A 13,897-nucleotide genomic window follows, 5' to 3' on the forward strand; every position below is an offset into this window, starting at 1 on the left:
AAAGGAGAGTTTCTCTCTGGGATGCACTCAGTGTCCTCCTACCCAGCATCGAGTAATGGAGATGAGCCTGTCCCAACTGTGCCATGGATATCCCTGCACCAGAAAGAGAGAAACACAAAGGATGGAAAAACAGAAAAACCTATTATTATGATTGGCCTCATGATTATTTCCTAAGGAGTCTGGAAGCTGCTTGCAAAGGAACTGTCTGGTCTCGCAGGGAATAAGGATTTAGGCTGCTTTTTAAAATGCAAATTATTTTATGGCTGAGATATATTTTAGAATAAGTAACGCTCTGTAATAAGTGGGCACAAATTAACAATGATTGGCAATAGCAATCCTGTATGTACGCCCTGGGAAATCATACCTCCAGCCTCCAAGGGATTTCTGTTGAAATCTATATCCCTATATTCCCGTGCCAATACCAACGAGATTGATCAGGATTGATATTATAGGAGGAAAGAGTGGAAGCAATAATCATTTGTTTCCTATGAGGGAGACTGGAAAAGTTGTTAAACATTAGAATACAGGCCTTTTCAATTACTCCTCAAAATAAATGGATATTGATTTCTTTTAAAAAAATCAGATTTACTTTCCCACCTTTAGTGTTAAATATTGATGTCTGTGGGAAATAAAAATGAAAAGCTTCATTTTAAAGGCACTTAGCCTGCTCTGACAGTGGGGTACCCCTTCATTCCTTCAGGCAGGTAGAGGATTAAAAGGATATTCTGGTCATACAGATTTAGTTCTGAGCTCTACTGCCATCTTTTCCTGTGTCTGGAAGGAAGTTGTGTGTCCCTGTTTTCCTAATAAAGCCATCCTACCCTGTAGGGGAGGCAGGAGACTTAGAATGGGAAAACAGTGTGAAAGAGCAGAGTGTTTTTCCCAGTCTGACATGAGTGTGGCAGCCAGTGCCTTGCTAACCACTACAGTGAGTGATTTGGAAGCTTGGGTTACTCTCTTGCAGCCTGTTTAGTTCACTGGTTTGCTTTCTATCTATAGGTCTTCCTGAGATAGGAGCAGCTAAAATTATATTAGAAAAATTGCAGTCTTAAAGCTGCAGGGAGCTGGTTCTGGACATCACCCCAGTGTCATGTTTACTTTCCCTTTACCAAGGAGATAGATGCACACGATTCCTCTTCAGCCTGACTCTCCTGGGGTGATTACTGCCAAGCGTTAAACTCCCGGTCCCACTAACAACAACAAAACCCACCCTGCCCTGGGATTACTCCCCCACTGGCACCACAAGTCTCAGCGTGTGTGTCTGTCTGTGTCCCCCTGCAGAGATTCACCAGTAAGCAGGATGTGATCCGGCATTACAACATGCACAAGAAGCGGGATAACTCCCTGCAGCACGGCTTCATGCGCTTCAGCCCCCTGGACGACTGCAGCGTGTACTACCACGGCTGCCACCTCAACGGCAAGAGCACACACTACCACTGCATGCAGGTAATGGGGGCACAGCCAGGGCCACTGCTGGAACCCTGTCCTGCCTGCGGGGCTCTTCAAGGGTTCTTGAGTTCAGGCCAACACTTCTGAGGCAGAGGGGTGACATTCAGGGGGGCATTCATAGCCTGTCTTGCTCACTTCTGATTCAGGAGCCCCTTTGAAGAGTCCGTGCCCTGTCCTCGCTGCACTTGCCCTGCCAAGTGTTGAGAAGGGCAGAGGGAAGCCCCATTCTCTGTTGTTAGAAGCCTTGTCCATGCAGTGAGGCAAAGCAGGTCTTAAGGTTTTCTCACAGTCTTGGACTTCACTTGTTCAAGCAAGTCCCATTTTCCAAGATTCAGGGACCTCTGCCTCCACTCAAATCTGATCTGTTCCTCCCTTGAAACCAGACTTTTCTGTGACACAGCTGCCCTTCAACACTGGGTTAATTTCCTCCATAATCAATTTCTAAAGTAATTAAACCTCAATGTCACCTACTTAGACTTAACCCCCCGGGTTCTCCATCTCCCCCACCAGTGGTACCTGTGTGTGATGTCCACTGGAGCCATGTTCCAGGAGCCAGGGCACAGCCAGAGCTGGAGCTGCTGCACAGTTGTCTCTGAGATGCCCTCACTGTTCTAGACACAGACACACCACATTGTTTGGGTCTCACCCTGATTGTTCCTCAGATTCAAGGGTTTGACATGTGCTCATTTCATCGGAGTTGTGGCCTAAGCCATTGCCCTGAGAATGTGCTGTAGTTACAGAGGGACCAGGCAACCCTTGGTGACAGCTTTTCTGGTCAGAAGAGTCAGGCTCAGTCCCTGCCCTGTCCCAGCAGTTTAAGATCCCAGTTAAAGTCACAAGGCCTTAATCACATGCTTAAATGCTTTGCTGGGATAGACTTGAGCATATGTTTAACTTGAAGTCAGGTAAGCTTTCTGAAGTCAATGGGGCTTAAGCACATACTTAAATGTTAGGCATGCACTCAAGTTCTGTCCTGAATAGGGGCTGGTTGAAGCATGTGCTTACAGCATTTGATAAATTGGGAACTTCATGTGACTTACTGTTGAGGACATTTTCTGTTACACTTCCATAATATTGATTGTTTAGTTTCTTCAATTGAGCAAGATAGAATTTAATTTTTTTTTAGAGTACAAGGAGTGTTTCACAGCTTCAAGTCACTCTGAGTTCAAATAGAGACCCTCGTTTACACAACTATATATGGCTAATTCCACCCTGTGCCCACTGTCTTCCAGTAAAATAACGCCCTTGTAAGCAGTGTCTTACAGGAAAGGTGTCTGAATATAAACTCCCAATTAAAGAAAATACTGCTTAAATGGCAGAATTTGTGCCATCCATCTCATGGGGTTTTTTTTTCTTTATGTCCATAATTGGTGTGGATAAAATTCAGTTAGTTGTTTATATAAACGGACATTTTTTTAGGCTTTAGCACCAAGAGCTGCATTGCAAATTATTCCTAAGGAGGTTTTTGTTTAATTCTTTTTTTTAATACCGTGCAGGGCCTGTCTTTTTTCAAGGTGTCAGTGCAGAGAGAGAGAAGCTCTTTAATATTGGAAATAGCTGGAGATCCTTTTTTTTTTTCCCTGGGTATTTGTCATGGGTTTTGTTATGGCCTGTTTGAATCAACCTGGGCTGAACTAAGGGGTGGTGTTTTTGTTCTCTTCAGTTCTGAGATGGTGCAGGCATTGGCACACGTTGTGCTAGAAGAAAAGAAAAAAAAATCCTCCCTCAGCAGGGCTGAGGACGTTTTGGGATTCCAGTGGTTTTTTACTCAATATGGCAAAGTTGCCCGGTTTGCCCAGAGGAAGGCAGGTTTTCAGCATTCCCTCCTCATCACACCATTCCCATTTGCTGCACAAGTTTAAAATTATTGACGTGGGAAGTCTTGAGCAGGGACAGGGAAAAAAAGTCACCAGCTGAACACTGGGTGTAAGCTTTGCTAGAATTAAACTGTTTATTACGACCTCGAAAGATTGGTTGGCCCCATGTTGCATCACCCTGCCTTACCTCTCAGAAGGACTAAAGAGGTAAATAACTTATTCCCACTCAATTTTGTATTCCCCAAATAGTTGAAACTCCTGCTTCATTCCATGTCACCCCAAGATAACAACAAGTAACAACATCTCTTAGTCTTCCCTTCTCCTTAAGAGCATGAACCCTGCTTACTGCCTCCCTAAGCAGGCATGATTATCCAGAGCTGGTCTTTTATCCCTTCAATCCTCCCTTTTTTTCTTACTGTTTCATGCCCAGAGAGTTGGGTTGGGTTGGTTTTTTTTTTCCCACAACTGCTCTCTCAGTCTTTAGGTTGGGAATTGAAGTGATGACTTAATACTCCAAGGAGCAGCACACAAATGGAACTGTTAAATGTATGTGTGCTGCTCGTGTGTTTATTACTGCTGGTGATGATGGCAGGCTGTTAAACCACTGTGCTGATGCCTCCTGTTTTGGCCTGGGGCAGGTGGGCTGTAACAAGGTCTACACAAGCACCTCTGACGTGATGACCCACGAGAACTTCCACAAGAAGAACACTCAGCTCATCAACGACGGGTTCCAGCGGTTCCGCGCCACGGAGGACTGTGGCACTGTGGAGTGCCAGTTCTATGGGCAGAAAACCACTCACTTTCACTGCAGGTGAGACAACAGGGAGGGGGAGGAATCCTGCCTCAGAGCTCTGTGCTCTGTGTGCCTCCTTCTACCAAGTCCTAATTTCAGGAGTGTGCACAGGGACTTGGTTTTCCCTGCTGTGACCTTCACAGTCCTGCTCCTGAGAGAACTCATGTTCCAGGGCAGATGGGATTTCCAGGATCTTTCCAGAGACCACTCTGAAGGCAGGAGTATGATCTGAGGAGAGGATACCCACTAGAAAATACATCCTAGAATCATTTAGGAAAGAGATCACATTGCTCATCAGAGTGCAGCTGAAGTAGGCCCTTAATACACTGCTAATGGCACTTCCATGGTAGGGTTTTTTCCAGCCAGCTCATCCCTTTTGGGGCCTGACTGGGCCTTCTGTGCACAACTGCTCTTCTATTGATTTCTCATGTTCTCAGGAAGAGCAGGAAAGCACAGTTTGTACCTTAGTCCCCTTTAGCTGCTGTTCTGGTTGGAACTTTCAGTGGAGGGTGCCTGTGTTATTGTGGCTGTTCCTCTGAGGGGAGTGAGCATCCCAGCTGTCCCACATGGCAGCATTTCTGCTGGCCTTGGTGTCACAGCTCCTCAGCCCCTCTGCAGCCAGGCCTTTGTCTCATCCCGGCCCCAGTCCTTGTCCCAGAGGGAGGCAGGTGACAGCAGCTGGGCTGTGCTCCTGCCCACACAGCCAACCCCCCTGTCCTCGATGCCCTTGCAGGAGACCTGGGTGCACGTTCACCTTCAAGAACAAGTGTGACATTGAGAAGCACAAGAGCTACCACATCAAAGATGATGCCTATGCCAAGGATGGCTTCAAGAAGTTCTACAAGTACGAGGAATGCAAGTATGAGGGCTGTGTCTACAGCAAGGCCACCAACCACTTCCACTGCATCAGGGCAGGCTGTGGCTTCACCTTCACCTCCACCAGCCAGATGACCTCCCACAAACGCAAACACGAGCGCCGGCACATCCGGAGCTCGGGAGTGCTGGGCCTGCCTGCCTCTCTCCTGGGCTCCAAGGACAACGAGCAGGAGGAGTCCAGTAACGATGACCTCATTGACTTCTCTGCCATGAGCTCCAAGAACTCCAGCCTGAGTGCCTCCCCGACCAGCCAACAGTCTTCCGTGTCTCTCATCGTCCCGGCCGCGCCCTCCTCTGCGGCCGAGCTCGCTTCCTCACAGGCCACCAAGGCTGCCAACAGCATGACACCAGCCACCAAGATCTCTGGCCTGCTCTCCCAGGCTCTTCCCAGCAATATACCCTTGGCCCTGGCACTCTCCAACTCAGCACTTCCTGGGACAGCTGGATCCTTCTTCCCCATCATCCCCAGTCGGGTCTCTACACCACTGCCTGCCAGCTCGGCTAATCTGATGACTGCTGGTTCTTCTGGCGCCAATCCAACATCATCTGCTCCTGCAGATTCCTCGTCCCAGGCAGTCTCAGGATCTGGTGAGCCAGCGGCTACTTCCTCTCCAGCTCCAGCAGCATCTATAATGGAAAGGATCTCTGCTAGCAAGGGATTAATCTCTCCTATGATGGCCAGGCTGGCAGCAGCTGCACTCAAGCCCTCTGTGGCACTTGAAGCAGGTGAGTTACCCCATCAGTGGTGATAGTGGTGGGAGGCAGAGCAGTGCCTGATGACTGAGAGTGAATGAGAAGCCACCCAGTGACATTTATGTTCCTTTACTACCTCCTTCCCACTTCCATAGGACTGGAGGTGGGAAGGAGGTAGTAAAGGAATATGAATGGGAGAGTGAACTTGGTTGTGTCTAGTTAGCCCTTGGAGAGGGCAGTCTTGGCATGGGTTCCCATGGATTCTGGCTATACCCACCTGGCCAGAAGAGAGGCAGGAAACACAGCTTTGCCCACAAAAGGAGCTGAAGGAAGAGTTTTGCCATGTGTAGTTTGCTGTAAGCTGAAAAGAGAGAGGCACTGTACTGAAAATGGAAATGAAGAAAAGCTTGGCCAATACTTGCAGGCTGTGCAGAGACTGTATGAGCTTTAGCTGGTCCTTGTGGTGATGATGCTGTAGCCCATGGCCTGTTGTTTTTCTGGTCTGGGATGCCGGTTCTGTGCTCCAGCTCTGTTGCCCCAGCTGTGGGTTTGGGGATAGTGCTGGTACAGTCCACAAACAGGACCTTTCTCCTGGTCAGTCCTTGCAAGCTGTGCTTCACCTGTCCCTGCAGCTCCCTGAGGAGGTAAAAGATGGGAATGAGAACTCCCCTGGGGCAGCATGAAGCTCTTGCTGCTGCCACCTACACCTGATGCAGGTCATAGCCCATGCCCAGCCCTTCCAGAGGGACATGGGGTTCCCAGGAGAGCACAGGGAACCTCCACAGTCTGCTGAACACGGTCAGCTCCTGGTGGGCAGTGAGGGGTCATGGGGGGAGGCTGTGCCTGGCAGCCCCCATGGCATTGGGCTGCCCTGGAGCTCCTTCCTGGGGCATGGAGAGGCTGGAGCAGCTGCTGACCCTGGCTGTGGGAGTGCTGAGCAAACGGGGGAGTAGGACGAAGCGATCTGATTAAAGAGGGAGGGGAACTTTCACATACTTTTAAAATTATTGTTTGAAAAATTGTTTCCTAAAGCAGAGAAAGGTCATTGAGGAAACTATTTTCCTTTATTTTTTAATAAAATGCCACTTGCTGTCTGAGAAGCAGCTCGCTGTCAGCTGTACTGCCGGAGGGCAAATTAATATTTTAGTCACTTGGGGATTGTGGAGAAAAGCTCTGCAGACATGTTCCTGTCAGCAACTTTTTTTCCCTCCTTTTTTCTTTGCTGTTTTTTCCTAATTTTTTTTTTTTCTCTTTAATTTGTTCTCCCTTTTCCCTCCCTTTTTTTTTTTTTTTATTTTTCCCCCTCTCTTCCTTTAATTCGGATTTTTCTTTCCCCAGAGCTCCCCGCGGAGCAGCAGTGCCGGGTCGGTGGGGACGTGGCGGGGGCGGTGGCGGGAGGTCGCGGGTCCCTCGCTGTCACCTCGGATCGCCCCGGCGGGGCAGATGCTCCTGCTGGGCAGGCGCAGTGTCGGGGCCGGCGCTGTCGCTACGGCAACGCTGGGATTGGGGACGGGGAAGGGGGCTTGACTAGCAGTCGAAAGCTGCCACATTGCCTCAGCATTAACAGAGTCTTTAATAAACGCTTAAGAGGCAGCCCCGCAAATTAGTTATGACAGTTTGTGCAGAGAATCAGGTCTCCCCCACGCTCCTTCCGCCCTTCTCCTTTAAAGGGCCCATAGCCTGGACAACTTTGACATAATTTTGCAATAATTATCACTTGAAGAATTTCCACGCTGGAGTGGACGTCAGAACCCATCATGTCAACTTGGCAATAAACGCTGACCAGCAATCCCAGCACTTCCCTTCCCCCCACACTTTTCCTTTGCTTTTTCCATTTAGGCACTGGTGCCAGTGATTTAACTTACTTATTTGCCATTGTAACCTCATTTTAGACCTACATTTTCGTTTAAATTTTGCACTTAATTTGGGTGTCTTTCTCGAGCAGGGAATGGACAACCAGCAGCTCCCGGACGGTTCAATCCAGTCCAGGTGAAGCAGGAACCTGCGGAGGCCATGGGATCATCATCTGCCACCAGTCAGGACTCCCTGCAGGAGCACAGCTTGGACCTGAGCGTCAAGGATCACGGGTGAGAGAAGGGGACAGGCACACTGAGCTCTTCCCAGCATCGAGCTCTGGGAAGTTCCTGTACCTGTAACACAAGGACACGGAGTGTTGGTGAAAGGCAGTTTCACAGGGGCTGAGTTGGACTCCCCAAAACTGCAGGCAGGGATGGTTATTATAGTCCCCCTCAAGTGTATGTTCTCCAGATGTTTTTTTGAGCTCACAAGCACCTTTTGACTCTTTGACAAGAGCCTCACCTCTTGTCCTCCCCTCTGGAAAATGAGCCACTGGCAGAGCTGCTTTCCCTTAGTCCTGCTCTTGTGATCCCGAGCTCATCAAAGGCCCAGTGCCACACCTCAGCACACTCTGAGCAGCAGCACTGGCACTGCTGTCTGTCTGCTGAACAAGGTCTGAGGGAAGCACCTGCTAGAGAAATCGGACACACAAAACAGCCCAGTGTCAGGATAACTCTGGTCTGGGTCTGGCATGGTCATGGTTGTGCAATGTGAACGCACCTTTCTCAAAACATGTGTCCCACTTGCCTGGCATACCTGCTGAGAACAGGAGTGTTTGGGGATTGTCCTGTGTGGAAAAAGAGCAGAGGAACTGATCCTGGGGATAAGTGAGCTCCACTTTGACCTTTCTATACATTCCTGACCATACCTTCTTTAAACCTGGTACCCCAGCACTTGGAGCTGCTGCTGATGGTGTGAGATCCCAAGGCTGCCTTTCAGCACTTGACCATTGCCTTGCCTTCCTCTCTGCTGCCCAGGGGCCCCATGTCCCTGGCAGTGTGAGTCTTCAGCAACGTCCCCCTTGGTTTTCTGGGATATATTCGTGGGAAGTTCTAGCAGGATGAAGGAGCATGGGGGAGGTTGTGAGTCAACTAATGAAGTGTGGTGGGTTGGATGGGTTGGACACTGAGTTACTGGTCTGGGCTGTTTAGGAGCTTAAAGAAGTAAATCCTGCAGACCCGGGGCTCCCTTTGTCTCCATCTTGGCTATCTCGAGTTTGGCCTGCCCAGGGGAGGGTGGGCATCATTCTCTTCCTGCGGATGCAGCAGGTGAGGACCGAGGCAGCTTGAAGGGAGGAGGATTAATCTGAGCGCTCCCGGTCCCTGCGCACATCTCAACTAAACCCTGTTGGTTTGTGTGTTCCAGTAATGAATCAAATGGCCACACAGTCTCGGCAAATTCATCTCTTTTATCCTCGCTTATGAATAAGGTAAGAGCCATCCATCACACGCCTTTCATTGCCCCCACCACGAGAAATTAAAGCCGCGATAGCGGGGAGGGGGGGCCGAGATGCGTTTGTTTTTTAATGTTTTGCCTCTAATAAGATGAGTTTGTACCATTTAAATTTTGAGACCATTTTTCATCGGGTATAATTTCAGAGCCACTGCTTACGAATTAATTTAATGAACTGGCTGAAGAAATATATTGCAGCCTCTGACACCTTTTTTTTTTTCCATCCTTTCTAGACGGCTCCGAAAGGTTCCTTTGCTTTTTTTTTTTTTTTCCTTTCATTTTTATTTCCAGAACCTGGCAACTTCTTTCTCGCTCTCTTTTTATAGTTATTCATTTTGTTTATTTACTTAAAAACATTTTTTTTCATTGGGGGAGGGGGCGAATAATTTGTTTTTATGGAAGAGAAGGAAAAAAATTAGAAGTTTTGAACCAAAATCATCAATTCCTGTCTTTCTGGTGTGAGTAATGGTGTCCAACAGAATCCCCTTTACCGTGTTCTAGAATATTTATTTCAGATAATGTACAGTTTCTTTTTCCTTACTTTTTCCTTAAATTATACATCATCTCAAATATATATTTCCCTTTCACATGATAAATTCTACTGTACCAAGATTAATTTTGCTGCTGCATACAACTGCAGTAGAGATCAGGGCAGCCTTTGAGCCATGCTTTAATATTCTGCTGTGTGATGGTTTTACAGGCATAACTATTGCCCACCCCTTGGCTCTGGGCATTACAAGCATCAAGGCCATATAACCCTCAAGAGAGGGCAAAGTGACTTTACCTCGTAATCTCCTGCCTCCTTTCTCTCTTGTTTCATCGCTGGTTTTCACTGTGTTGTTTGATTTCTGTGTTTATCCTTCGTGTCACTTTTCTCCTCCGTGGGCTCTCTGTTACACTGGGTTTTTGATGTCCCCTTTTAAACTTAATTTCTTATCTGTTCCCATGTATTGTCCCTTTAGTGGTTCCAAATATGCAGCTTTCTCTAGCGAGTAAATGTGCGTAGTGAGTTTGCTCTCCAGGGTCCTGAGTCATTCTGAAGGCCCCAAATCAGGGAAATTCTCTTTCAGTGGGCACTTCACTTGAAAATCTCCAGGATAATATGGGATTTAAGCATGTGCTTGGAAATCAGCATTTGCTTGTGTGCAGCCTGACACACGACTCTTTATGTTGTGCCAAACAGGCGTAGCACAGGGGCAAACTGTGAGTTCTTCAGGTTCTTTTTTTTAAAAGAAGGGGATTAACCAATGACATAAAGCAGCAAAGAGTAGAACCCACTGATTAAAGGAACTGATTCCAAGAATTCTAAGGAACTGAGTTGAGTTCGGTCTGCTCAGGAACACATCACACTTGTCTTTTCCTCTTGCTGCACAGTTTGTGTCCGTGGGGGAATCCTTCATTGTTTGTCTAGGAAAAAGAGCCCTTTACAGGAATGGAATGCCCAACGCCCCAGTGGAAACAGACGACCTGGATTTCTGACTCCAGCCATAAAGAGTTGCAGTCTCCACACAGCAGCAGGGGCTTTACCTTCAGGGGGCATTAAGAGAGCCTCAAATAGCCAGGATTCCTGTAGCCTATTGCAGTTTATTTAGGGGGCTGTCAGACTTAATTAACTGATATTTATAAAGGGCTTTGAGATCCTCGAGTGGGTGGAGTTTCCAGTGCAAGTATTGGGCCCAATCCTGCATTTTATTCACGCTGTGAAATTCACTGTTGTTACTGGAGGTAATTGAGAGCACAACAGAGCAAGAAAGGGTCTGGGAAATTGTGCATTTATTCTGAAAGAAAATTTTCCCTCTAAGCACTCTTGAGTGACTTCTTTTTTCTATCCTGCATACCACATCTGGACCTCTAAACCTTCTCTGTGCAGAGTCAATTTGAAGCCTCACAAAATGCAGATTGTGAGTCTGAGTCCTGCTTTGTGGGGGATGTGTCCATTTAGCACAGAAAGTGACATATTTCATTATTGAAGTTAATAAGAATTTTCCAGGGACTTAAGTAGAGGCAGAATTTTTTTTCCCAGGTTGAATGACATTCTCCTCCTTCCACCCTCACAACATACCTGATACTCACTTTAAAAGGAGACATCCTTGGGGCAGGGACAAGGTTACTCAAAATAAACTTGAGCTTACCAGTTCTACCAGAGCTCTGTGTAGAGACCAGCATTTTGTAGGAGCTCCACAGGGCTATTACTGTTTTAGCCTGCACACCTTTTCCATAGTCAAATAGGAGACCTCTCTTCACCTCAGTTCCCCCCTGTATAAAATAGACACGAGGCTTCACTGCTGAACAAGAGCCATGAATATTCAATGGGAACTCGAGTGCTCTGTGATAGTTGGGTGGAGGATGCAGAAGTGAGGTGTTATTAAGTTTTGCTGATGCAGTTGGGGCAGCCTGTGCAGACTTCTTGTCTTCTCACAATCTTTGAAGACATAGCTTGGTGTGGGACAGTCCTGAGGGTGTCCATGGCTGTTGCTGGGCCTGATGCAGTGTCTGTGTTCTTGTTCCAGATGTCCAAGACCAGTGCCAGCCTTGGCAACCTGCTGAACATTAAGACAGAAGGTGATGGCAGCCAGGCTGGGGCTGGGGAGCCAACCCAGTACTTGGGCAAGGCAGTGAAGGCCCTTGTCCAGGAGAAGCTCTCTGAGCCGTGGAAGATGTACCTGCGCCGGTAAGGAGAGCGTGGAACTGGGAATGCAGCAAAGGGGAAGGGATTTCTTTGCAAAGTGTCTGGCTCATAGGTTCACCCCTGAATTCAGAGTTCTGCTAAATGTAAAGGCCTGACTCTGCCATACCCTGACTACCTGGAGCGTGTTCAGTCCCTGCTACCTGCACCAAGTGCTGATGTCCTGTAAGGAATGTCTGCCCCAGAGAGTTATTTTCCAAAGGCATCTTGAGAACCAAATATGAGCACAGATCTTCACAAAGCTGTGTTGGCCTGCACTTCATCTTAGGCTGCTCCTTATGTCCCTGATCTGTGAGTCCTGGGGACCCACTGCAGTGTCCCCTTAGCACTGACCTCGTGTGGGACCATGTTCAGATACTGCACCGGGGTCAGGGAGCCTTAAAGGGCTTCCTGGGGCATTTCCTCTGACCACGGGCCACTGAAACAGAGAAAGTTGGGGGGATTTGGGACATGGCAGTAAGTATAAGGGGTATGGGAACTGGGATGGTGGCTGCTGGTTTTGTTGTAGGAAAGACTCAGAAAGAAAATGGAACAGGTCCAGACCTCACCCACACACACATACATGCCCAGACAGACACATGCTTTGAGCACACGCACATACACCCAGGCAGACACATGGCTTTGTGCTCTGACACAGATTAATTGCCTACAAATGCCTGTGGACACTTTGTAAATCACAGGCTTTAATGGAAAAGACTAGGAAGTCTTCTAGTCCATCTGCCCCTGGCCACTGTGAGATCCTTCCCTGCAGTCCATTTGCATTTGGTCCAGCCTAGTTGTAATTATGCCAGGCAGTGTGGCTATTTTCTTGTCTCTGGGAGCATTATTCTACCACCTAAGAAGTTTCAGTGTCACATTTTTTTTCCATGTTTGCTACCCGAATTTCCCTTTTTGTAGTTTTGTTGCAGTTCTGGTTGTATCCCCTTGAACCACAGCAGATAATTCCTCTGTGCAGTTGGGAGTTCACTCCCTTCAGATGGTCACAGACTTTCAGCGTGCCATTTAACCAGACTTATTTACTTCCTTTGGTCTGACTCTGTGCCCTTGCTCTGGCATCACCCAGGCAGAACAAGCTTTGTGCCCCCCATGTGGGCAGCTCACTGTTTGCAGCTATACAGAGCAATGTGTATGTCCTGTGTTTGCCATCCCCTGTGACACTGGGCAGGCTTTCGTGTTGCTCTGAGAGTCCCCTGTGTACAAACCCCCCCGAGTGTATCAGCTGTGTGTTTTCAAACACAACTCTGGTGCTCTGAACTCTCTCCCTTCTCTTGCCAGGCCTCTCTCTGCTCTTTCTCTCCTCTTGCACTGGTGTTGCCAACTCCTCCCAGTTTAGTATATCTTCTCTGAATTTCATTATCACGCTGTTTACTCCTAGATTACTAATGAAGATGTTAAATAAGCTCAGGCTACCCCAAGTCCTCCTCTCAGCACTCACACGATGCCTCCTCCCAGCTCAGTGTGGTGCTGGTTGTCATCAGCCTTTGTTTACAGTCCCTCAGCCAGTTTCAAGCCATGAGGTGGCATCACATCCAGGCCAATTGGAATTAATTCTGAGCATATGCGAGACTGTATCAAAATGCTTTACTAAAATCCAAATATATTGCATCCCTTCATCCACTAATTTTGTAATTCTATCAAAAAAAGCAATTAAATTTGTCTGGCAAGATTTATTCTTTATAATCCTGATGCTGTTTATTGCTCATGGTTCCTTTATCCTCTAGATGTTTAATGATTTTCTCCTCCCTCTTAATATTTGTTCCATTACTTTACTGGAAGGAGAAGTTAAGGCCAGAGGTGTGATAATTGCCAAAGATGACTTGACTTTTTTTCCCCCTGAAACAACCAGTACCTTGACTGTTGGGTTTTTTTTTTTTTCCAATTACATAGTACCTCCCTCTTCTCTGTGGCTTAAAAATCAGCAAATAGTCATGCAGTCAGTTTGGGAGTTAATTTCCATTGCACTTCAGGACATACATCACCCAGACTGGCTGATTTGTGTATATTTATATTTTTCCAACCAGTCCCTTTATCTGCTTTGTCTTTAGTTTTCTCACCCAAAGCAAATGCTATAGTGCAGCCATTTTTGACTCATCACCTCCCATTTTCATTGGGCCTTCTTTTTTAGGTTGAGCACCTCTTGTCCCTGGTAAAGCAACCCCTTTAGTTTGCAGTAACTTGTTTTCATCTCTCTCACCCCACCACTGCTTTCCTTCCTCTTCTCCCTGCAGCCATAACTGACAGCATGTGTTGTATATCCTGGCCTTTTCCAGTAGA

General features: G+C 47.4%; 1 protein-coding gene across 11 annotated transcripts in view; it reads left to right on the top strand.

Moving 5' to 3' along the window:
* Positions 1-13,897, top strand: part of CASZ1 (castor zinc finger 1) — a 273,799-nt gene that overhangs the window by 245,228 nt on the left and 14,674 nt on the right. For all 11 annotated transcript variants that reach the window (XM_051786182.1, XM_051786185.1, XM_051786189.1 and 8 more), the window contains 6 exons: positions 1,282-1,446; positions 3,905-4,077; positions 4,793-5,661; positions 7,574-7,715; positions 8,851-8,914; positions 11,448-11,608. In XM_051786182.1, coding sequence (XP_051642142.1) covers positions 1,282-1,446; positions 3,905-4,077; positions 4,793-5,661; positions 7,574-7,715; positions 8,851-8,914; positions 11,448-11,608 — 1,574 coding nt within the window. The remainder of the gene's footprint in view (positions 1-1,281; positions 1,447-3,904; positions 4,078-4,792; positions 5,662-7,573; positions 7,716-8,850; positions 8,915-11,447; positions 11,609-13,897) is intronic.

Source organism: Manacus candei, unplaced genomic scaffold, assembly GCF_025592945.1.
Source record: "Manacus candei isolate 608988 ecotype Guabito, Panama unplaced genomic scaffold, ASM2559294v1 h1tg000022l, whole genome shotgun sequence".
In the NCBI taxonomy this organism is placed as follows: domain Eukaryota; kingdom Metazoa; phylum Chordata; class Aves; order Passeriformes; family Pipridae; genus Manacus; species Manacus candei.